The 25,779-nt window shown below is 43.0% G+C and overlaps 1 protein-coding gene across 8 annotated transcripts in view; it reads right to left on the bottom strand.

Moving 5' to 3' along the window:
* Window positions 1-25,213, bottom strand: part of LOC110499018 (pleckstrin homology domain-containing family A member 1) — a 35,735-nt gene extending 10,522 nt beyond the window's left edge. For 5 of the 8 annotated variants that reach the window (XM_036955862.1, XM_036955863.1, XM_021575822.2 and 2 more), the window contains exons 1-6: window positions 25,071-25,213; window positions 6,665-6,837; window positions 4,965-5,021; window positions 4,191-4,236; window positions 1,849-1,946; window positions 470-592 (exon numbers count right to left, since the gene is read on the bottom strand). In XM_036955862.1, the coding sequence (XP_036811757.1) occupies window positions 470-592; window positions 1,849-1,946; window positions 4,191-4,236; window positions 4,965-5,021; window positions 6,665-6,805 (465 nt within the window). In that variant the 5' untranslated portion in view covers window positions 6,806-6,837; window positions 25,071-25,213. The remainder of the gene's footprint in view (window positions 1-469; window positions 593-1,848; window positions 1,947-4,190; window positions 4,237-4,964; window positions 5,022-6,664; window positions 6,838-25,070) is intronic. The other 3 variants (XM_021575821.2, XM_036955860.1, XM_021575823.2) reach the window with 3 other exon arrangements.
* Between the last annotated feature and the right edge of the window lie 566 nt (window positions 25,214-25,779).

Below are 25,779 nucleotides of genomic sequence, written 5' to 3'. Positions count from 1 at the left end.
CAACGTGATCCTTGATGAAAAACGTGCTCCAGAGCGTTCAGGACCTCAGACTGGGGTGAAGGTTCACCTTCCAACAGGACAACGAACCTAAGCACACGGCCGAGACAATGCAGGAGTGGCTTCGGGACAAGTCTCGGAATGTCCTTGCCTGTAACTGTCTGAAACCACACTTGACTGAAGTGCTCCATGCCACATCAGAGCAGGTGGCCTTCAAATATATGTCAGATATGACATAAATATGTCAGATATGTCCAGAAATGTTCAGTAACTCTCCCAAAATCCCAGGTGAAGGAATCCTGGATATCCTGCTTATTCCTTCTTGATTCCAGGAATATTCTAACCAGGACTTCTGAAAAACCTGAGAACTTCATTAGTTACTTTAATTTTTTTGCAACTCTACGCATGTTCATATGAGTGGGCAAGGTTAGGGTTCGTTAAGTGCTGGGCCAGACTGGTGATCCTTCCTTACCTGTGTGGCAGTGATGATGGGTACCCCTCCTATGATCTCCGTCTTATAGGAGATCTGCTTCATGGAACCCAGCACCTCCTGAGGCATCTCTGCACTGGGCTGGCCGTCCCCCGACTTTGGCACCTGGAACATGTTAAATAAACATCAACTCCCAGAGTGCACCAGGAGCCAGGAGTCCAGGACCAGCAGTGTGGACAACATTCTCTGATAGCTTGTTAGATGTGTCCCTCTACAGTCTCTGTAGTGATGTGATGTACTCCCTGCCTGCTTGTTAGTGTATTTCCATCAACTCTAGCCTGGGGGCTTCAGAGAGACACTGCTACACTGTTGAGTAACAGTGAGACCGTGTATGGGAGCTTGTTGAGTAACAGTGAGACTGTGTACGGGAGCTTGTTGAGTAACAGTGAGACTGTGTATGGGAGCTTGTTGAGTAACAGTGAGACTGTGTACAGGAGCTTGTTGAGTAACAGTGAGACTGTGTATGGGAGCTTGTTGAGTAACAGTGAGAATGTGTATGGGAGCTTGTTGAGTAACAGTGAGACTGTGTATGGGAGCTTGTTGAGTAACAGTGAGACTGTTTTGCAGTCTGTCAGCAGCAGGATATAACTCAATGACGAGCACAACACTGTATTGAAGTCATTATAAAAGTTAATTATTACGTTACTATACTCAACGCCCAGTCCCTGCCTCATACATGGATGTGGTTTAAGAGTAATTGGAGTGAGACATCCTCTCTATGCATCTTTGTGAAAGCTGATCCATAGGCACACAGCTCTGCTCTGTCCCTGCACTGCCGTTTCAAAGAGAGAGCGTTATTTTCAGAAGCCCTCAAATCTGTAGAGACCGTCCGTGACTCACGACACACACCTTCCCCTTTGTCCTGCCTACTCTGGTCTGTGTGTGCGCGCGTGTAAGTGCCTGCCTGTGTATGTGTGCATGCGTGCATTCCAGGGCTAGTCAGAGGAGAGGGAGAGGAGCAGAGTAAGCCACTTTCGTTGCCCTGGCCCTCAGCGACGCACTCATGGAAATGATCCCCCCCGTCCAGAGGGGTTTCGATGCCCTCTAGGAGACAGATATGGGCTCCTGGTCCCAGCAGACCGTAACACTGTGTGCAATGACTGTTTCATAAGGTATGTCTCTCCCCTGTTGACTTGACAGTAGACACATGCGTGGTATGCCCTTGTCTTGTCATCCTCCTCCATCACGCCCTTCTTGTCCTGTAAAAACTTCCACTCACGCTGGCTGAAATGGGCTAACACATCCTTATTGTGAATAACAGATCCTTCCCAGAGGGGTTGAGATGGGAGCAGTCTTGTACAACAGGAGGTGGTGCTGTGACAAAGTGCTACTTATGACAGGTAGCAGGGCGGGGCACTCACTGTGATCTTGGTGGCGTTGTTGAGCACGTTGACCCACTCTACCAGATCCTGCTGATCGTTGGCCTGGAGGTAGAACTTCCTCATACCAGCATTGATGACTTGAGAGAGAGAGAGAGAGAGAGAGAGAGAGAGAGAGAGAGAGAGGGGAGAGGGAGAGGGAGAGGGAGAGGGAGAGAGAGAGAGAGAGGGAGAGAGGGAGAAAGCAAGAGATAGATAGATAGATTCCGGTCAGTTTTCAAAAAGAGTCTGTCAGTTAGGTCCACATGTCGTCGCTGTAATATATTCCTGCTAACTAGTCTGACACTCAGAGAATATCATGCGGTTAACAGTCGACAGGATCCCAAGTTCAGAATCCAGAGAGAGAACTTTTATTTCATCCCAAATAGCAATCTACTAGTCTACGGGCCAGAGGTAAAATGTGTCCGCTTTGGGGTGGCAAAGGTTTGATGGTATTAAAATATGATAGCCACTCCAAAATAGTCATACTTTTCTATGTCTTGTTTATGGGAGTCTACGCAATAGAATGTTTGCAGGCTGATGAAGGGATGATGAGACACGTTGGAATGTAAACGTTCTCATTGAAAATGACCGTTTCAAACAACAATGGAACATTGTATTGGGTGGATCTAGTCTTAAAAACCACGGAATTTGGTAAATATGATGATGCACTATCATTGAAACAATAACATTACGAAACATAAATTGGGGTTGTTTTAGTGAAATTTGTCATACTGGGAAATAATACAAGTCCAAGGGATCCAAATCTGGAACTTCCTGGGATAACTCAACAAATGACAGAGGACACCTTTAGAATGCTGGCCATTGCTATACAACAGCTGACTCAGTTCTCCCATCACAGCCATTAAACACTAAGTGTTTTAAAAAGTGGTGAAATCCCTGAGCAGTTTCCTTCCTCTCTGGCAACAGAGTTAGGAAGGACGCCTGTATCTTTGCAGTGACTGGGTGAATTGATGCACCATCCAAAGGTTAATTACACATAATTGTATGTGTGGGTACAAAGATGGGGTAATCATTCAAAATGCATGTTAAGCACCATTATTACACACACCGGTGCACCTTGTACCTACTACCATACCCCTTCCAATTCACTTCAATCGTATGTCTTGCCCATTCACCCTTTGAATGGCACACATACACAATCCATGTCTCAAGGCTTAGAAATCCTTCTTTTACCAGTTTTCTTCAGCTAGTTTTCAGTTCCCTTCAGCTACACTGATTGAAGTAGATTTAACAAGTGACATCAATAAGGGATCATGCATTCACCTGAATTAACCTGGTCAGTCTATGTCTATGCCAACCAGCTGTTCCTAATGCTTTGTACACTCAGTGTATCAGTCTTCCACCATCCCACTCAACTTCTCAGTTTTTCTATGAGCCTCACAATGCTTCACCAGAGCACCCCCCCCCCCCCCCCCCCCCCCCCCCCCCTGTGTAGTGGCGGAATAGATTGATGGGACTATTGGGGGAGGAATCCAAAAGTGGATCTGGTTCATGCAAATAACGAGGCTAAAAATATCCCAGAGATTTAGAGAGGGTGGGCTCCGATTGGGACGCCAGCATCCTGTCATGCAGGAAAGCGCGAGACCCCAACACCGCCCTCATCCAATGACTTGCTTGGGTCAAGCCAGCGCTTTGCAGTCACAGGCGGGTCATCCTACTGCTTCCTTCTATTGAGTGTGGGGGAGCCCTTTGCCGCTGAGGGACAAAGGGCCTGTTGAACAACAGCACGTCATATAGGAAACTGTCCCATCCAAAGGGAGGGAGGAAAAGAGGGAAAAGGAGACTGTGGAAGGAGAGGACAGGTGAACAGTGCAATTACTGGCTACCATCTATGAGCTGCACGGGACCTCACATCATCTACCTCAGTGAACTAACTCATTCTAGTCCAATTAGTATGAAGGGGCCCTGAGAGAATGACACTGAAGACCCTAAGTATTGTGTGTGTGTGTGTGTGTGTGTGTAAAGCACATGTTACGAGGCCCTGGTTTCTCATTTGAATCCCCTGGGGAGCAGTTGACAAAGCCCCCTACAGTGTGTTTGTCCGGTCTACTCTGATGAACAATAGCTGAAGGTTAAGAGCCTCCTTGCTACAAGCCTACTACCAAACCCTGAACGCTCCCTCCCCAGTGCCCCCTGCTTCCTCCTTCACAGCCCCCTCAGACAGCACAATGCCACCAACCAGCGCCAACCTGAGAGACAATACTTACCACTGCGCTAGCCAAAACATACAGTACTCCTACACATATAAAAACCACCGTCCAGTGTCGCAAACATTTGGTTCACGGATCCACTGTGTCAAATCCAGAGGTTGTAGGACTTACCGAAGCAGAACTCCGCCTTCGGTCGCAGCTTGGTGGCATCACTCACCTAGGAGAGAGAGTGATAGGAAGAGAGGAAGATAATGAGTGAAAGTGGGGCAGATGTTAATGTTTCCCATATATGCACTTAGCAACGGCACCAGACCACTACTATTAATTTTCGGGATAGAAAAACACTTTCAGTAGAACCTTAAAATGACTAAACAGAAAGTATGTAGACTAGGTCCTTTACCTATATATTGTTTTATAATATACATCTTTAACAACTAGAAAACCCCATAAATAAAAGCTCGACTGTCAAGGAGAATTTAAAAATAAATAAGAATTTAGGAGATTTTTTGTGTTGGCTGGATTACTGACAGGACACGCAGGGCACATCCCTAGGGACCCCCGATTGGCTTCCCCAATGGTTTAATATTATAATGTTTGAGCATAAGAACACAGAATTAGCCATGGAAAAATGCATAAAATTGCAGGAAATGTGATTTCACAAAGGAAAAAAAAAAATGTCTCAGCTCCATGGAAAAATGTACAGAATAATAGCAAATGTGCCAACAAAAAAAAAGTGCACATTTCTCTCTCTGCCGCCAAATACGGACCTATTTAAACCACACCAATGGGCTGACCACGGCTATTACGACCCCCACAGCTCCCCACGACGGTTGCCACCACCAAATAAATAAACACCGAAGGGAAACACCAGATGTTCACACCTAAGACTGTGGTTTGCCATGTCTGTGTCTGTCAGACAAGATATAATTGGACAACTTGACTGACCTTCGAGATGTAAGAGAGTTTGAAGGAGCCAACATGTTCAGCTCCTTTGGGTAGGTTCTAAACACCAGACAGAGACAGTGAGGGAGAGAGAGAGAGAGGAGAGAGAAGAGAGAGAGAGAGAGAGAGAGAGAGAGAGAGAGAGAGAGAGAGAGAGAGAGAGAGAGAAATTGTGAGATCGCAAACCTGAAAACATAATATAATAATATAATATAAAGTGGACAGTGGTAGAACAGGAAATCAAAAGGGACAGCTAGAGAAGGTTCGGAGGAGAATAGAACCGGAGTGAACTTGGGAGCAGAACTTAAAGAGTCTGAAAACTGTCTGAGAATCAAAGAAATTCAACAGTGATAAAGCATGAATCTTTTAGCGGGTCTTGGAGAACGAGATGGAAACTAAACTGAATTAAATAATTCAGAGCCCAGGGCAGCATCAATAAATTACATCTTTTTTTGGGGGGCATGACCAAATCGGTCTTTGTACAAGTATTCCTCACTGAGCTCCCACTCCCAGCCAAACAAGATGACATGCTTTAAAGGGCCTGCAAAGCAGCATTCTCAGGAGAGTTTTTTTTCTGTTTACACCAATGTTTGATTGATTGGTTAGCATCTATATCAGGTTTACAAGATGAATCCTTTCTCTTGTCATTTTATGCCACGTAAAGGAATGTCCAAATCAGTAACACTGCTGTTATACTATAGAGCCTCCATACTCAACTGGGTGACCACTGACCGGATCTGGACCCAGAACGGGGTCCATACGGACCAGAACGGGGTCCATACGGACCAAAACGGTTAGGCTTCGACCCCGGTATCACAAGCACACAAGACATGGAAGAATGCATATAATTGCAGGAAATTAGCTTTAAAACAGAAACATTTACTTCCGCCAATAAGAGGGGTGTGAACAGTTTGTGGGGGGGGGCATTGGTTGCGTTGGGGGGGTTTGTTACTACGCCGATGAATTACATTATCCACCCGGACCTTCGCCACCTAGAAAATTTGGGTGACCGGACCTTCTCAAATAATACGCGAGTACCCCTGCTATAGAGCACTATTATACTGTTCCAACTGTAAAGCAGCTATACTTTATATCGACGGCAGCGTAAAATCCCATAAGAAGTTCGAAGATGAAAAAGCTCAAGTCATTAGCCTTACTTCACACGTCACGAGAGTAGAGTTCTGCGGGGGGGGGGGGGGGGGGGGACAGGTAATGGACAGGTAATGGACCTACGGGGCGGCTGGGCAGACGTACGGGTTGCGGTGTGGGGGGGGGGGTTTGTTATCCCAGATGTAACATCATCTCCCCAGCGGATGACACACACATTTCTTCTTGATGGGGCCCAGAGTGGTCTGGCCAGACCAGACAGATCAATCCAGTCCAACACGTTATGAGATTAGCTCAGTCCAAACACAAGCAGCTATTCAATCCATCCTACTGCCATTGTCCTACTACAGTGCACACAGGAAGTACATGAGTCGGCTTCAGCCGCTGCCCATTCAAGTAATGACATCAGCCTAAATGCATGCATTAAGCAAACAGACAGACAATGACGACTGTTGAGGGTAGTGAGAGCGTCACAGCACTCACTACCCTGTGAAATGTATGTAGTCCAGAACTACACGTCCCAGGGTACGTGTGTGTATCTGTTCTGTGTACTTGTGTCTGAGTCTGCTTCTGTGTGCACTCCTCTGCTGTCCTACCTGTGGGTTGTCCATGTACCACACCAGGCTACCCTCCTTGGTGTCCAGGATGAAGTAGCGTCGGAGGAACTTGCCGCTGTTCTCATTCTCCTCGATGTCCAGGAAGCCACAGATCCTGTTCTGCCGATCCACGTAAGGCATCTCCCCGCCTCAGCCTGCTCATTCCACTGCTGCTAAGGAGGAGATGAGGAGGCGAGAGAGAGAGAGAGAGAGAGAGAGAGAGAGAGAGAGAGAGAGAGAGAGAGAGAGAGAGAGAGAGAGAGAGGAAGAGGAGTGTGTGTGTGTGGGGGGGGTGGGGATAGAGAGAAAGAGAGAGGAAGTAGAAGAGCAATAGGAGAGAGACAAGAGGGAGAGAGAGCGAGCAGGAGTCAAAAATCGATCTTTCAGCTAAACAGCCAAAGAAGCGATAAGTTAGTCTAGTCTAAAGCTGTAGTTAGTCTAGCCGACAGCTGTAGACAACGGTACACAGCTACTACACCATTCCTACTCTTTATGGGACAGTCACATTCAACACTCCCCTCCCTCGCCATCTCTCTCGCTACACCACACCAATAGCAGAGAGGCACGGCTTATCCCTGATATGAATATAAGCGGGCAGATTTCACAAGGGGCTTAGGGAGGGTTTATAATGCCATAAGTCAACATTTCAACGCTGGCTACAGAGAGGGGTGGAAGGCTTATCCTGCTTAAGCACTCCCACTCACCTGTAGCCCCTTGAATCCCAGACTGCCCCGTTAAAAGGTCATGGCAGCCAAACACTGATGAGTTCAACACAAGTCCAACTCGCTTTATAATCTCTCTGAAAACAAAAAAAGTGTTTCTTTCCATAAATGATACGCGGAGCACAGGAAAAACAGGTCATCTAAATGTTAATGTGGTAACGTTCAGTGACCTTTTCCACTGTCCCCATGGAAAAAGTCAAACTAACTACGGCACAACTTCCCCCTGCATAGTCCCTGTCCTTGTAGGCACAACTTCTCCCCGCATAGTCCCTGTCCTTGTAGGCAAAACTTCTCCCCGCATAGTCCCTGTCCTTGTAGGCACAACTTCTCCCTGCATAGTCCCTGTCCTTGTAGGCACAACTTCTCCCCGCATAGTCCCGGTCCTTGTAGGCACAACTTCTCCCTGCATAGTCCCTGTCCTTGTAGGCACAACTTCTCCCTGCATAGTCCCTATCCTTGTAGGCACAACTTCTCCCTGCATAGTCCCTGCCCTTGTAGGCACAACTTCTCCCTGCATAGTCCTTGTCCTTGTAGGCACAACTTCTTCCTGCATAGTCCCGGTCCTTGTAGGCACAACTTCTCCCCGCATAGTCCCTGTCCTTGTAGGCACAACTTCTCCCTGCATTGTCCCGGTCCTTGTAAGCACAACTTCTCCCTGCATAGTCCCTGTCCTTGTAGGCACAACTTCTCCCTGCATAGTCCCGGTCCTTGTAGGCACAACTTCTCCCCACATAGTCCCTGTCCTTGTCGCACCGTGCAAAGCTTCAAACAGTGAATCTGCAGATGTTTCGACGGTTTTAAAAATGACACCAGAGGCTGTTGGGTCGTGTTCATTAGGCACCAAACGGGGATGGACTACCTGGAACTGTCCAATAAGACACGCTCTTTTAGTTGCAAAATGTTTGAACATTTAGTGTGCCCGTGAACACGACCATGGTGAGCGTGCTGTATTGAGGCCATACAGGCAGGGTAGAGTATATGCTGTCCCTGTGTAGCTTAAAGTGACGCTCTAGCGATTTTCTATCATTTCAGCCAGGAGTTTTGAAAGGAGTGCTCACGAGCCAAAACAGGTCCCCAAAAATTGTGCACAATTGTGTTCTGTGTCATCCATTTAGTATGAAATGTTACATCCTGCAAAAAAATATATAGAGCATATTAAAAACAAAAATGCAATTCAAATTTGTACAATATGTTACGAATTTGTAAGTGCTTAAGATCCCAGACTGCATCTTCAACTATCTAAAGCCTTCTGACATCAAAGGGCCCAGGCCTGAGGCCCCAGCTCCTGTATGTGGTGTTGAGGTAATGGTGCTGAAAGCTAGGCCCGGCCATGCACGCATGTACGCAGACCAACGGTCCAAATTTCCTGCCGCCCCAGGTCTGTCCAGGGGGAGGAAGTGTGAGCGTGGCTGAGGCATGGGATTGTTTACAAACAGGCCGCTCCGCTCCAGTGCGAGGCTCAGCAGGCTGGATGGCATGCCCCCAGACCATGGGATCTCTCCAAGGCCAGTTTCCATTGTCGCCCTCCTCCGTCAATCACGGGCATCGGGGTACGTTGAAGTTGAGCCTGAAGCGTTGGGGGGGGGGGAGCGTTTGGTGTTCAGAGTGGCTGCTAGGTGGTGACCTCTGGCCCAGTGGGAATAACTAACACACAGCGTTAAGGCTGTGGCTCAGGAACAGCACTGCTGGGTGAGTAAACACACTGGGATTAACACACTTAGCCTGGCCAGGTGCCCTGGAGATCCCAACACACACACACACTGCAGGGTGGTATTTCAGGGCGGGTTCTCAGAGCATGCGCAGAACAGCTGGCAGGCATATTCACAGTCATTTTCAACCTCTCCTTGTCCCAGTCTGTAATCCCCACATGTTTTAAGATGACCACAATCATCCCTGTTCCCAAGAACTCTAAGGCTTCATGCCGCAATGACTACCACCCTTTAGTGCTCACATATGTAATCATGAAGTGCTTGAGAGGCTGGTTATGACACACATCAATTCCATAATGCTAGACACCCTAGACCCACTCCAATTTGCATACCGCCCCAACAGATCCATAGTCGACGCAATCTCAATTGCACTCCACACTGCCCGCACCCAACTAGATAGGTATTCCTCTTATGTGAGACAGCTGTTCATTGACTACAGCTCAGCGTTAAACACCACTGTCGTGACCAAGCTTAGGACCCTGGGACTGAACACCTCCCTTTGCAACTGCATCCTGGACTTCATGATAGGCCGACCCCAGGGTACGCAACATCACCTCCGCCACATCGACCCTCAACACTGAGGCCCCACAGGGATGTGTTCTTAGTCCTCTCCTGTACTCCCTGTTCACCCATGACTGTGTGGCCACACACGCCTCCAACTCCATCATCAAGTTTGCTGACGACACAACGGTGGTAGGCATCCTCGGTGTCCAAATCACTAAGGACTTAAAATGGACCACACACTCGCACAGTCGTGAAGAAGGCGTGACAGTGCCTCTCCCCCATCAGGAGGTTGAAAAGGTTCGGCATGGGCCCTTAAATCCTCAAAAGGTTGTACAGTTGTGCCACTGAGACCATTTTGAATGGTTGCATCGCTGCTTGGTATGGCACCGCCCTCGATCGCATGGCGCTACAGTGGCTGGTGAGGGACAGCCTAGTAAATCACTGGAGCTGAGCTCCCTGCCATCCAGGACCTCTATATTAGGTGGTGTTAAAGGAAGGCCAAGAAAGTCCTGAAAAGATTCCAGACACCCAAGTCATACCGGTGCATCAAGTCTGACACCAGCGGGATCCTGAACAGCTTCTATCCCCAAGCCATAAGACTGATAAATAGCAAACAAAATGGATACACAGACAATCGGAGTTGACTCACGCACACCGACACGCCCACGCCCATAATTTGCTCACATACACATAACATGCACACACATTTATACTGACTCGCCACACACTCACATACAGTCATCATATATACGCTGCTGCTACTCTGTTTATCATATATCCTTTTGCCTAGTCACCTTACCCCTTTACATGTCTACCTCGATCACTCCAGCATCCCTGCACATTGTAAATATGGTACTGAAACCGACCCTGTATATAGTACGCTTTCTTACTTCCTCGTGCTCTTCTTATCGTCATACCTTGTGTGTTTTTGTTCTACCTTTTGTTATTTTTAGTACTACATTGATATCCATTACTGCATTGTTGGGTTTGAAGCTTGCAATAAAGCCATTTCACATTACTTGTGGCCGTGGCATTAAAACGTAAAAACACACACACACAGGTCTGTACAGCAGCGGTGTCCTACAAACAGGACACTGCTGCTATGCTATAACGAAGGAAATGAGGAACAGAGTCTGCAGTGACGGTACAAACAATGCACGGCTCAGTGCATGCGTGTGTGTGTGTGTGTGTGTGCGTGTGTGTGACTGTGTGTGTGTGCGTGTGTGTGCGACTGTGTGACTGTGTGCGTGTGTGTGACTGTGTGTGTGTGTGCGTGTGACTGCGTGTGTGTGTGTGTGTGACTGTGTGTGTGTGTGTGTGTGTGTGTGCGTATTGTGGTGAGGAAGCAGAGGCACGCAAAGTAAGATGTAAGCGGAGAGCGCAGGCATTCTCAGCCTCCAGACATTCCCGTGAGGTTAGGGTGTCGAGAAGACAGGTCGCCTGAGGCGTCGTGGACAGATATTTTAAACCTTGAAAACATTCCGTGGGGCCTGTCACGCCAACGTGTCCACCACTGCGTCACAACGGGATTTGAGCGGTTAGCGTCCAGTGCTATATGAACAGTGTGATGCGCTAATGCTTCTAATTCGGGAAGACCATTACAGTCAAAATGGATGTTCTTTTCATCCCCGCTATGTAAAACAGGCTGATTTCCGCGACAAATTTTCCACCTGTGACATGCTCCTTGACTGGCTCTCTGGCTATGGGCCTGAATGCTACAGCACATATCCATTAAAAAGCTCTGGTGTTCATGGTTCATTCACTGCATTCCCTGGGCCATACTCTCAGGCTGCTTTTTGAAAACGCCACTCGATTCTGTAGATGGTGCTCTACTTTTGACCAGGGGCTCTGGTCAAAAGTAGAGCACTTTAGAGAACAGAGTGCCATTACGAATGTGCCCTCTGCCTGGACGGGTCCCGCACTAAGTTACTAGACTGGGTGCTCTTTTAATTTCCAACTTGTGTACGGTAGGCCTAGTGTAACAAGTTGGATGTGCTTTCAGTCATTCAGCCTAATTACAGTGCGTTTGGAATGCAACAAAAATATCTGTCTAATGGGGTCACACAAGGAAGATAAACAGTGTTTGCATACCAACCAGAGATAATGAGAAAGGGAGAAAGAGAGGGGGTGGAGAGAGAGAGAGAGCGAGCGAATGAGCGAGCAAGAGAAAGATAGATACACCGCTGTTTTTTTGTACACCAGCTTCCAAAGAAGGCTAAACCGTCAAATGAAAACCAACACTGTATGCTACCTGTGTAGCATACATTCCTGAAAACGAACTGTCAAAATATAAGACAATTGAAGACTTCAATTAACTATCTAAACTGAAGACCATAATAAGTGGACAAGCTGAAATCAGGTGTCAGTGCTGCGCTGGAACAAAAGCAAGACCACTTAGCCACCTGGCTGTAGACCTCCTGTGTCCAGAGCGACACACAGAGCAGAGCAGGGGCCCTCCTGGGGCCAAAAGTACCAGAACCTCAGAATAGCTCCCTCCCTCTCCATCTGCTTCTCTCGTCCCTCTGACTTTATCCCTACTTACACTCGCTCTATGCAGTTTTCCCTTCTCTTCCTACCCTCTCTTTGTATGTGTACAGCTGTGACTTAGTCCTAGCCTCCCAAATCTCATGGGTGCCTGAACACACACACCCTCCAGGGAATTGGGTTTTTGGTATTATTTTTAGGACCAGAAAACAGAGAGAGAGAGAGAGAGAGAGAAAGCAAGAAAAAGAAAAGAGAACCTGAATGTGGCCGAGCTGACGTTCAACCTTTATTTTTATTTTTTATAGTCGACCACACATGCAAGCTACCACACACACATCTTTGACTTGTGTCCTTGTTTCCACTGCGAGTGCACAAGGCCTTGAACTCAACCGCTCTGTAACCAATACCTATCAACACACGCCCTCCTACATTATGTTACATGCTTACTTTCGCGTATCACTGATAGGGGGACAGTATATGGGACATATGGAACAGCGCAATAAAAAGGTGTGGTTTGGGGTTTTCGGTTATTCAAAAGAGTCATTGTGTGTTTTTTGGGCAAACAAAACGAGTAACGTACAGGTATGAAGTAAGAAGAAATGGACTTTGCCAGAAATACACTCTTCACTCCCATCAGTGTTGAATTGATTGGTGTAATAACATGGTTAGGCCTACTTTAGCTAATATTATTATATTAAACATGTGGAGTTTCTTTTCTAGACGATTGGCCTTTATTGGTTTTGGCCACATCAACCACCTGCTCACACCACTGATTCACATTCACAATGTGTTATTTCTTTTTATAAAATATTTTATTTGTGATAACTGATTTTTTATAACACAAAATATGCACATCCAAAATGATAACAATGCAGATGCATACAAACATGCACGACATCAGCTCTGCCCGGACCCACCTGCTCACACCCCCCCATCTCCAGCGCCCGTATCACTCTCCACCACATGGCCTCAAACTGCACCATCAGTTTCTCTCCGTCGCCCACGCACTTTCAGCATTTAGATAATAAAGAATTTGACCTTTCCATTGTGTTAACGCTGGAGGATTGGTTGATTTACGGGTAAATGGATTTGAAGACGATTGACGAGAAGAGTATCGTCCAACCCATCGGGTATCTCACTGCACCCTCATATGCCAGGTCTTGAAATACGCAGACAGACGGATTGAAAAAGTACATTTGCATTGTAATACTTCAATGTGTTATTTCCATTTCCTGTCACTTCACTGAATACAATCGTCTGCTTAGTTGACTGTACAGTATATGAAGACCTACTGCTACATTTGGAAAGGTTGAAATTCCTCTGGCGTAGGTGTTCTCAGCCAGTGTGCTATGTAGGCCTATATGAAAAGGATGCAAATGACATGGTTCCATTGCATTCAGCTCCAGACAATGGTAGATATGTTAATATGTTTCAGAATGATATAGGCTGGCTACACACAAACATCGGCACAGGTGGAAAGACCCTCCTTGCCGTGGTTGATTACACACATTGTATGAATGTGTGTTTGTTTTTCCACTTTCTTCAGGCCTAGCAACTTTAAAATGTCTCCCATTTGTCTTCAGAATGATGAGATGGTCTTTCAAAATGTATGACATCTATTTCCCTATAAAACCCCAAACCATAACAGTGGTGTGACTACTATGTTACAGCATTGCCCACTTGTGCTGGCTTGTATTCAAACAGCTGTCTTGTGGTTGAAGGGCGCAGCCTCAACCTTGTTACAGTGGACTTGTGGGAGTATCGCCTCGGCTGAAGTATGCATCACTATTTCCATCAGACATAGCAGCACAGCACACTTGGTCTGTGTACCAAATGGCAACCTACTCCCTAAATGGGTGATTCTACAGAAGTGCTGCAAATTGCAGTCCCAACTCCAACTCCCAACATTTATTCACATCATGATATGCTATCATTTAATCGAAGGCAATAGGAAACATATTTTTTAAATTCATTTAGTGTTAAATGTATTGTTTATACAGTTATTTTTTATTGAGGTGGCTGTCCCAAACTCTGACTCCCAAACTTCATGTTTGAAACTAAAGAATTTACTGATTTTCGTATTTTTTAAATTCAATAGAACATCTTGAGTTGTTCTAATATTACTATCAATGTGTCCCCTATATTAATTTAGCGGGACGCCACTGCTAAATCTTTGCCGCTACTCCAAAATATATGATTAAATAACAATAAGGATGGTAAAACATTTTCAGTGTATACTTAAACGACTAAAACCAGATAAAGTCTGTAGAAAAGATAATACTTATAAGATCATCTTTGAGAACTAACAACAACCACAAAAAAAAGAGAGACTCTAACATAAAAAAAAATGGCATAGATTTTGTTATAATGTTTGAGTTACTCAGATCGCATAAGAACACGGCATTATCCCTGGCAAGATGTGTAGAATTGCAGGAAATTAGCTTTAAAACTGTAAAATGTTCTCAGTCCCATGCCAAAATGTGTACAACTGCAAGACATCAACTTTAAAAAAAAATAAACTCAATCTGAGGAGAGGGCTACAGCATTGGCCACGCCCACTACCCCGCCACCCATGCTAACTTTACCAACTATGCAAAAAAATATCCTAGGGGAAACACTGAGTATTATTACATTGAAAGATACTGATCTAACTTGGAATTTTTTACACTTTTTCAACATCTTTCTCAAAAAAAAAAGCTGTCCCACCTTAGCCAAATACATTAAACTCAGTTTAACAATTCCTGACATTTCATCCTAGTAAGAATTTCCTGTCTTAGGTCAGTTAAGATCACCACTTTATTTTAAGAATGCAAAATGTCAGAATAACAGTAGAGAGAATGATTTATTTCAGCTTTTATTTCTTTCATCACATTCCCAGTCGGTCAGAAGTTTACATACACTCAATTAGTATTTGGTGGCATTGCCTTTTAAACTGTTTAACTTGCGTCATATGTTTTGGGTAGCCTTTCACAAGCTTCCCACAATAAGTCGGGTAAATTTTGGCCCATTCCTCCTGACAGAGCTGGTGTAACTGAGTCAGGTTTGTAGGCCTCCTTGCTCGCTTTTACAGTTCTGCCCACAAATTTTCTATAGAATTGAGGTCAGGGCTTTGTGATGGCCACTCCAATACCTTGACTTTGTTGCCATTTTGCCACAACGTTGGAAGTATGCTTGGGGTCATTGTCCATTTGGAAGACCCATTTGCGACCAAGCTTTAACTTCCTGACTGATGTCTTGAGATGTTGCTTCAATACATCCACATCATTTTGCTTCCTCATGATTCCATCTATTTTGTGAAGTGCACCAGTCCCTCCTGCAGCAAAGCACCCCACAACATGATGCTGCCACCCCCATGCTTCACGGTTGGGATGGTGTTCTTCAGCTTGCAAGCCTCTGTTTCCTCCAAACATACCAATTGTTATTATGGCCAAACAGTTCTATTTTTGTTTCATCAGACCAGAGGACATTTCTCAAAAAAGTACAAACTTTGTCCCCATGTGCACTTGCAAACCGTAGTCTGTCTTTTTTATGGCGGTTTTGGAGCAGTGGCTTCCTCCTTGCTGAGCGGCCTTTCAGGTTATGTCGATATAGGACTCGTTTTACTGTGGATATAGATACTTTTGTACCTGTTTCATTCAACACCTTCGCAAGGTCCTTTGCTGTTGTTCTGGGATTAATTTGCTCTTTTGGCACCAAAGTATGTTCATCTCTAGAAGACAGAACTTGTCTCCTTCCTGAGTGGTATGATGGCTGCGTGGTCCCATGGTGTTTATACTTACATACAATTGTTTGTACAGATGAACGTGGTACCTTCAGGCATTTGGAAATTGCTCCCAAGGATGAACCAGACCTTTGGAGGTCTACAATTTTTTTTCTGAGGTCTTGATTTCTTTAGATGTTCCAATGGTGTCAAGCAAAGAGGCACTGAGTTTGAAGGTAGGCCTTGAAATACATCCACAGGTACACCTCCAATTGACTCAAAGTATGTCAATTAGCTTATCGGAAGCGTCTAAAGTCATTACAACATTTTCTAGAATTTTCCAAGCTGTTTAAAGGCACAGTCAACTTAGTGTATGTAAACTTCTTACCCACTGGAATTGTTATATAGTGAATTATAAGTGAAATAATCTGTCTGGAAACAATTGTTGGAATAATTACTTGTGTCATGCACAAAGTAGATGTCCTAACTGACTTGCCAAAACTATAGTTTGTTAACAAGAAATTTGTGGAGTGTTTGAAAAAAACGAGTTTTAATGACTCCAACCTAAGTGTATGTAAACTTCCGACTTCAACTGTACATAAAAATATTGTAGAATGAATGTGCCTTAAGCCACACCCCTACAAATATCTCCATGTGATGGGATTGCACACTTCTCCAGCATGGCCACATGGTGAGTAGTCTGTCTGCATACATTTTGGAGAATATGAGCACGCAAGTTGATATGAGCACGCAAGTTGGTATATCTTCATGTATTTTTCGAACTACCGTTTTGGGATTTAAATATATATGTTTCCTTGGACATACATCTGTCCATATTAAAGATAGCCAGCCATATGTTAGCTATGTGGATTCTTTAAAGTCCAAAATACATTTTAAAAAATTGTCCAAACCGGAACGGTCAAAATTGAAACAATAGACACCATAGAAATATACAGTGGGGCAAAAAAGTATTTAGTCAGCCACCAATTGTGCAAGTTGTCCCACTTAAAAAGATGAGAGAGGCCTGTAATTTTCATCATAGGTACACTTCAAATATGACAGACAAAATGAGAAAAAATATCCAGAAAATCACATTGTAGGATTTTTTATGAATTTATTTGCAAATTATGGTGGAAAATAAGTATTTGGTCAATAACAAAAGTTTATCTCAATACTTTGTTATATACCCTTTGTTGGCAATGACAGAGGTCAAACGTTTTCTTTAAGTCTTCACAAGGTTTTCACGCACTGTTGCTGGTATTTTGGCCCATTCCTCCATGCAGATCTCCTCTAGAGCAGTGATGTTTTGGGGCTGTTGCTGGGCAACACGGACTTTCAACTCCCTCCAAAGATTTTCTATGGGGTTGAGATCTGGAGACTGGCTAGGCCACTCCAGGACCTTGAAATGCTTCTTACGAAGCCACTCCTTCGTTGCCCGGGCGTTGTGTTTGGGATCATTGTCATGCTGAAAGACCCAGCCACGTTTCATCTTCAATGCCCTTGCTGATGGAAAGAGGTTTTCACTCAAATTCTCACGATACATGGCCCCATTCATTCTTTCCTTTACACGGATCAGTCGTCCTGGTCCCTTTGCAGAAAAACAGCCCCAAAGCATGATGTTTCCACCCCCATGCTTCACAGTAGGTATGGTGTTCTTTGGATGCAACTCAGCATTCTTTGTCCTCCAAACACGACAAGTTGAGTTTTTACCAATCTCCCAATCTTCTTCTGGATCATCCAAATGCTCTCTAGCAAACTTCAGACGGGCCTGGACATGTACTGGCTTAAGCAGTGTCTGGCACTGCAGGATTTGAGTCCCTGGCGGCGTAGTGTGTAACTGATGGTAGGCTTTGTTACTTTGGTCCCAGCTCTCTGCAGGTCATTCACTAGGTCCCCCCGTGTGGTTATAGGATTTTTGCTCACCGTTCTTGTGATCATTTTGACCCCACGGGGTGAGATCTTGTGTGGAGCCCCAGATCGAGGGAAATTATCAGTGGTCTTGTATGTCTTCCCTTTCCTAATAATTGCTCCCACAGTTGATTTATTCAAACCAAGCTGCTTACTTATTGCAGATTCAGTCTTCCCAGCCTGGTGCAGGTCTACAATTTTGTTTCTGGTGTCCTTTGACAGCTCCTTTGGTCTTGACCATAGTGGAGTTTGGAGTGTGACTGTTTGAGGTTGTGGACAGGTGTCTTTTATACTGATAACAAGTTCAAACAGGTGCCATTAACAGGTAACGAGTGGAGGACAGAGGAGCCTCTTAAAGAAGAAGTTACAGGTCTGTGAGAGCCAGAAATCTTGCTTGTTTGTAGGTGACCAAATACTTATTTTCCACCATAATTTGCAAATAAATTCATAAAAAATCCTACAATGTGATTTGCTGGATTTTTTTTATCTAATTTTGTCTGTCATATTTGAAGTGTACCTATGATGAAAATTACAGGCCTCTCTCATCTTTTTAAGTGGGAGAACTTGCACAATTGGTGGCTGACTAAATACTTTTTTTGCCCCACTGTATGTATATAGGTCTCATCTTTGTATCTGTGCCATTATGGCGTCTGTGACAGCAAGTTGCATGCGCCATGCTCTACCAACTGAGCGCAAACTCTCCAAGAGCCCAAATATTGGCCAAAACATAGACATCTATACTTACTTACTGTACTGTAATGCAGCAGTTCTCACCTGATCGGTCACAACCCACATTTTTGAATGGTTTCTGAGTGGGTAGCGGGTGTCTAAAAAATAAATGTTAATGAACAAAAAATACCCCAGTCTGAACTGAAATGACTAAAACCAGGTAGAGAGTGTTCAGAAATTATAATGAATATACTTTTTTTTTTAAATAGTTTTTAAATAACTTCATCCCTGAACAATTTTTCTTTAATCCCAGTATTTTGAATGTAGAGCTATTAACGCTATTTAGCTGATCTAGTTGATCTTGTGGTCTCAAACCAGTGAGCTTATTAATATTCTTAAATCAAGACTATGGGCAAAATTTAATTATAAACAATGGAAAAGGTGGGAATGTTGTTCCCTTGTCATAATTGTCACATTTACTATCAATTAGGCACTAAAAATAGTTTTCCAGATTGCATTTTGGCCTATTTGTTTTATGCAAATATTGGGTTGTGACAGACAACCTGGTTCAATTTGGGTCCCGATAAAAAACCAGTTGAGAACCACTGCTGTAATGTACTCTACTGTACTCTGCTCCACTGTACTGTAACCTAATGTACAGTTCTCAAGTTTACTGTACTTGAGTTTCTTACAATTGAAGACAGGGCCAATGTACACTGGATCAAGGCCAATGGACTACATCAACTCGGTCTTTAACTTGTCATGGTCTCAACTCACTGGGTCTTGTTCTTGGTACCAATGTCCTGGTATAGATCTTGGTCTTGGCTCCTGGATATTACCTTAGTCTTTGGTTTACAAACCATAGGCAACCCAATTTGAAGAAGACAATGCTTTCTTATCATTGGCTGATCACTCCCAACCCATAGGAATTCCCACCCAGTTGACTACTTTTAAACAGTGGAAGCCCTCAATGGCAATGTCTATACTAAAACAAGTTATATCCATCTACAGTCCTTCATTTCTCTATGATTGACACTTGACACCAAAATGCCTGTTATTGTGCCAAATAAAGATAGGTAAAGTGATAATTGAAACATCTAACAACATCATGAATTAGATACATAAATAACTCAATCATTTAAGTTTCAGATTCATACAATCAACATTTAACATTTTTTACAGAGAACAAGAGATGATATCTATTAATTAAATTTAAAAGGTTTCGAAAATTAGGTTAAAAATCATGTCTTTACTATGTTGTCAATTTGGTATGCAAATAACATCTCTAAAAATAATTTGTAATGTGAGCTTAATCAAAATGATCACCAGGGTGCATGATTCTCCCTTTATTGCAACTTTTTCACTATGTTTATGTAGTGACAAATTTAGTGGTGTTAAAGAATTCAGGTAAATATTTCAAATAAAGTGTGCCAGTAGTATATACAGTGCCTTGCAAAAGTATTCATCCCCCTTGCCATTTTTCCTATTTTGTTTCATTACAACCTGTAATTTAAATGGATTTTTATTTGGATTTCATGTAATGGACATACACAAAATAGTCCAAATTGGTGAAATGAAAAATAAATAATGCACATGTATTCACCCCCTTTGCTATGAAGCCCCTAAGTAAGATCTGGTGCAACCAATTACCTTCAGAAGTCACATAATTAGTTACATAAAGTCCACCTGTGTGCAATCTAAGTGTCAGATGATCTTAGTATATATACACCAGTTTTGAAAGGCCCCAGAGTCTGCAACACCACTAAGCATGGGGCACCACCAAGCAAGAGACACCATGAAGACCAAGGAGCTCTCCAAACAGGTCAGGGACAAAGTTGTGGAGAAGTACAGATCAGGGTTGGGTTATAAAAAATAAAAAACAAAATCGAAACTTTTAACATCCCACAGAGCACCATTAAATCCATTATTAAAAAATGGAAAGAATATGGCAAACCTGCCAACAGAGGGCTGCCCACCAAAACTCACAGACCAAGCAAGGAGGGCATTAATCAGAGAGGCAACAAAGAGACCAAAGATAACCCTGAAGGAGCTGCAAAAGCGCCACAGCGGGCATTGGAGTGTCTGTCCATAGGACCACTTTAAGCCATACACCCCACAGAGCTGGGCTTTACGGAAGAGCGGCCAGAAAAAAGCCCTTGCTAAAATAAAAAAATAAGCAAACACGTTTGGTGTTTGCGAAAAGGCATGTGGGAGACTACCAAAACATATGGAAGAAGGTACTCAGATTAGACTACAATTGAGCTTTTTGGCCATCAAGGAAAACGCTATGTCTGGTGCAATCCCAAAATCACCCCGAAAACACCATCCCAATGGTGGTGGCAGCATCATGCTGTGGGGATGTTTTTCCATCAGCAGGGACTGGGAAACTGGTCAGAATTGACGGAATGATGGATAAATACAGGGAAATTATTGAGGGAAACCTGTTTCAGTCTTCCAGAGATTTGAGACTGGGACGGAGGTTCACCTTCCAGCAGGACAATGACCCTAAGCATACTGCTAAAGCAATACTCGAGTGGTTTAAGGGGAAGAATTTAAATGTCTTGTAATGGCCTAGTGAAAGCCCAGACCTCAATCCAAATGAGAATCTGTGGTATGACTTAAAGATTGCTGTACACCAGCGAAACCCATCCAACTTGATGGAGCTGGAGCCGTGAAGACTGGGGAAAAATCCTTGAAGAATGGGCAAAAATCCCAGTGGCTAGATGTGCCAAGCTTATAGAGACATACCCCAAGAGACTTGCAGCTGTAATTGCTGCAAAAGGTGGCTGTCACACCCTGACCATAGTTTGCTTTGTATGTTTCTATGTTTTGGTTGGTCAGGGTGTGATCTGAGTGGGCATTCTATGTTACATGTCTAGTTTGTCTAGTTCTATGTTTGGCCTGATATGGTTCTCAATCAGAGGCAGGTGTTAGTCATTGTCGATGATTGGGAACCATATTTAGGTAGCCTGTTTGGTGCTGGGTTTTGTGGGTGATTGTTCCTGTCTCTGTGTTTGTTTAGGTTTTCACACGTTTATTGTTTTGTTAGTTTATTCATGTATAGTGTCTTTATAAATTAAACATGAATAACCACCACGCTGCATTTTGGTCCGCCTCTCCTTCACCACAAGAAAACCGTTACAGTGGCTCTACAAAGTATTCACTTTGGGGGGTTGGGGGGGTGAATAGTTATGCACGCTCACGTACTGTTTTTCTGTCTTATTTCACAATAAAAAATATTTTGCATCTTCAAAGTGGTAGGCATGTTGTGTAAATCAAATGATACAACCCCCCCCAAAAAAATCTATCTTAATTCCAGGTTGTAAGGCAACAAAATAGGAAAAAGGCCAAGGGAATACTTTCGCAAGTCACTGTTTTGTACAGGTGTTTCTACCTGAAATATGTTGGAAGACATATGCACTGAAAGTTTGGGGAAAATGTGCTTTTTTTAACCACCAATTTGCACCACTTCTATAGAATGACCCATATACAGATGTAGGATCATCATTTATAGTGCTGAGCAATTAGTGCTTTCTGGAAGTCAGTGTGGTTTTGGCTTGATTATTAAAAAAAATAGTTTTTTCCATTTTGGTTTAGATTATTTTGGTTGAATGCTATAACACAGAATAAATCAATGAATAAAAGTCCCATGATGGTAGTGACTGCCCATTACTGCTTATTAACCATATTTATTCACATTACTTTACAAAAATATTTCAGTTGTGAATATTACATTTGTTTTATTTGATGACTATTATTTCATTCATCTCTATAGAGCTGCTGTCTTACAAAATCCCTATTTTGTAGTTCTTCAAAGTAAATAAGGCATACGTTTATGACTGCTGAATATCAACTATCGAATCACTTGGATCATGTACTGTATTTTCAGGTAGAGTTACCTCGAAGCTACAGCTGCTCTCTAGATCCCTCACGATTATGCATTCTTGGACAGAACAGTGAAGCACAGTATAGTACAGTAAAGAAAAGTACAGTAGAGTGCAGTACACTAGAGTACAGTATAATGTACTGAACTCTACTGTACTCTATTGTGCCATACTGTGATGTCTAGGCTTGTGAAATATAGACGTCTATGATTGGTTCAGATTAGAGGTCGACCGATTCATTGGAATGGCCAATTAATTAGGGACGACTTCAAGTTTTCATAACAATCGGAAATCTGTATTTTTGGGCGCCGATTTCCGATTATTAAAAAAATTAAAATATTTGTTATATCTTTTATTTAACTAGGCAAGTCAGTTAAGAACACATTCTTATTTTCAATGACTGCCTAGGAACTGTCGGTTAACTGCCTTGTTCAGGGGCAGAACGACAGTTTTTCACCCTGTCAGCTCAGGGGTCCGATCTTGCAACCGCACAGTTAACTAGTCCAACGCGCTAACCATTGCACTCCACGAGTAGCCTGCCTGTTACACGAATGCAGTAGAAGCCAAGGTAAATAGCTAGCTAGCATTAAACTTATCTTATAAAAACAATCAATCCTAATCACTAGTTATAACTACTAATCCAGTTTGGCAGGCAATATTAACCAGGTGAAATTGTGTCATTTCTCTTGCGTTCATTGCACACAGTGTCAGGGTATATATATGCAACAGTTTGGGCTGCCTGGCTCATTGCGAACTAATTTGCCAGAATTTTACATAATTATGACATACATTGAAGGTTGTGCAATGTAACAAGAATATTTCGATTTAGGGATGCCACCCGTTAGATAAAATACCGAACGGTTCCGTATTTCACTGAAGTAATAAACGTTTGGTTTTCAAAATGATAGTTTCCGGATTCGATCATATTAATGACCAAAGGCTCGTATTTCTGTGTGTTATTATGTTATAATTAAGTCTGATTTGATAGAGCAGTCTGACTAATCATTCATTCAAACAGCACTTTCGTGTGTTTTGCCAGCAGCTCTTCGCAAGCACAGCGCTGTTTATGACTTCAAGTCTATCAGCCTAATGGCTGGTGTAACCAATGTGAAATGGCTAGCTAGTTAGCTGGGTGTGCGCTAATACTGTTTCAAACGTCACTCGCTTTTAGATTTGGAGTAGTTATTCCCCTTGCGCTGCAAGGGTCGCGGCTTTTGTGGAGCGATGGGTAACGATGCTTCGAGTGTGGCTGTTGCCGATGTGTTCCTGGTTCGAGGAGGGGGACGGAAGCTATACTGTTACATTGGCAATACTATAGTGCCTATAAGAACATCCAATAGTCAAAGGTATATGAAATACAAATGGTATAGAGATAAATAGTCCTATAAATACTATATAAACTACAACCTAAAACCTCTTACCTTGGAATATTGAAGTCTCATGTTAAAAGGAACCACCAACTTTTATATGTTCTCATGTTCTGAGCAAGGAACTTAAACGTTAGCTTTTTTACATGGCACATATTTTTACATGGCACATATTTTTACATGGCACATATTACTTTCTTCTCCAACACTTTGTTTTTGCATTATTTAAACCAAATTGAACATGTTTCATTATTTATTTGAGGCTAAATTGATTTTATTGATGTTTTATATTAAGTTAAAATAAGTGTTAATTCAGTATTGTTGTAATTGTCATTATTACAAATGTTAAAAAGGGGGGGAAAAAATCGGCAGATTAATCGGTATTGGCTTTTTTTGGGCCTCCAATAATCGGTATCGGTATTGAAAAATCATAATCGGTCGACCTCTAGTTCAGATTTGGTATTTTACTGAGCAACCAAAATGTAGTCTTGTTTGGGGGAGGAGCTCATTAGAATAATAGCCAATGTGTAGAATAATACCCATATATGCAAAGGATGATATTGCATATTTCTACCTTTGTGTACCAATTCAGGATGCATCACCGGTGTAGAGAATGACGTTCATATCCATAATTAATCATTTATTATGTACAGAAAGGGGGACCTATGATTTAATTATGTTACTGGGTGTAAATCCACTTCACTGACAGTGTAGTTCAATAACCAAAATAGATGTTCTGAAAGTCAAGGTGTCATGTCATAGCTGACACCACATTCTTTCTGCAGACATCTTTGAATCTTAATTCTGAGGAGATAATGAACCGTTTTTGGAAAACGTGAGGTAGATTTTTTAAAACCGTAATACTGTTCCCAAACGTTGCATCTGCAAAGGTCTCCAAGTAAATGTGTTTTTGTGAAAATGTATGTGTAAATTGCTCCAACGTAGTCCTTGTGCATAGAGTTGTATGATTTGTTAAACTTTGAAATCAATGGTTTTTGTTTGGCATAAAGTGAAAAATCGGAGTCTCTCAGCCTAATTCCGTTCACGTGGAATTGCCCATTGTAGATCAAGTTTAGCGGGTTGTTTTTGAATTTGATAGATTTATAGGCTACTGTTACGTAGCAGTTTGTATTAACAACAATAACAGACAGTAGAGACACATTGAGGACAGTTCCACACAACCAAAATACTTCCCCGATATGACGAGAAACACATAGGCCTAAATATCATGTGCGACAGTAACATTGCATAAAATAACTTTGATTATAACAATGTACTGGTACACAGTATCAAAAAGTGTAACATCGAATATAGTCGGCTACTGTAAAATGGTCTATGTAGGCTATATTTACATTCAGGGTGCGTGCAATGTCCCTCGAGCTCTACGTGTTCATGCGAAGCTACGTTGTGTCCTAACATCGAATGCTATCACAATAAAGAACCTTTCGGGTATACTTACATATTTCTGTTCTTTCGGGAATGCTATTGGCAGCTTGAGATATCTTTTTGGATGAACCGAAAGGAGTTTCAGCACATCTCTCCACCACGTATATTTCATCTATGTGAAGCTAGCCACAATAAGGATAAGCCACAATAGAGGAATTTGCGGTTCGCCTTCAAAATAAAATCCCCACCCCCCCATTGAAAGTGATTCAAACGGATGCAAATAGTAGAATCATGCCATATTTACAATAATCATGCTAAACAAGGTCTGAATGTTGTAATATATATGCAACAAAAGACAACTAATTTAACACTAAAAAATCGCACTGTGGATATATTAGACTTTAGAATTGCATTGGGGCGTGCTTGTATGCACTGTACAGCACAACCCATTCCAAGGGTGCAACATTCATAGGTTATCAGTCTACTCGGTGACTCTCACAGAATACAACTACGTCGAGTTTACAAAAATATTAGCAACTTAGCTCTTATTAGAGAGCTTATTAGGGAACTTTAACTGTGGGAAATCAGCTCACTACACAGCCTATTGTGTGTATTGAACATACGTATTGGACTGTACAGCCTAAACTAGAGATTGTGCACCCATGAAATGGGGTATCAGCCTACTCGGTGACACCCACAGAACACAACTATGCAGGGTTTTCACAAATATTTGTGTCGTAGCACATATTGCTGGACTTTGAAATCGATGTGAAATTAGCAAC

The sequence above is a fragment of the Oncorhynchus mykiss genome, chromosome 20 (assembly GCF_013265735.2).
Source record: "Oncorhynchus mykiss isolate Arlee chromosome 20, USDA_OmykA_1.1, whole genome shotgun sequence".
Taxonomy (NCBI): domain Eukaryota; kingdom Metazoa; phylum Chordata; class Actinopteri; order Salmoniformes; family Salmonidae; genus Oncorhynchus; species Oncorhynchus mykiss.
The sequence above is the reverse complement of the archived record's forward strand: the minus strand, read 5'-3'. Positions and strand labels throughout refer to the sequence as shown.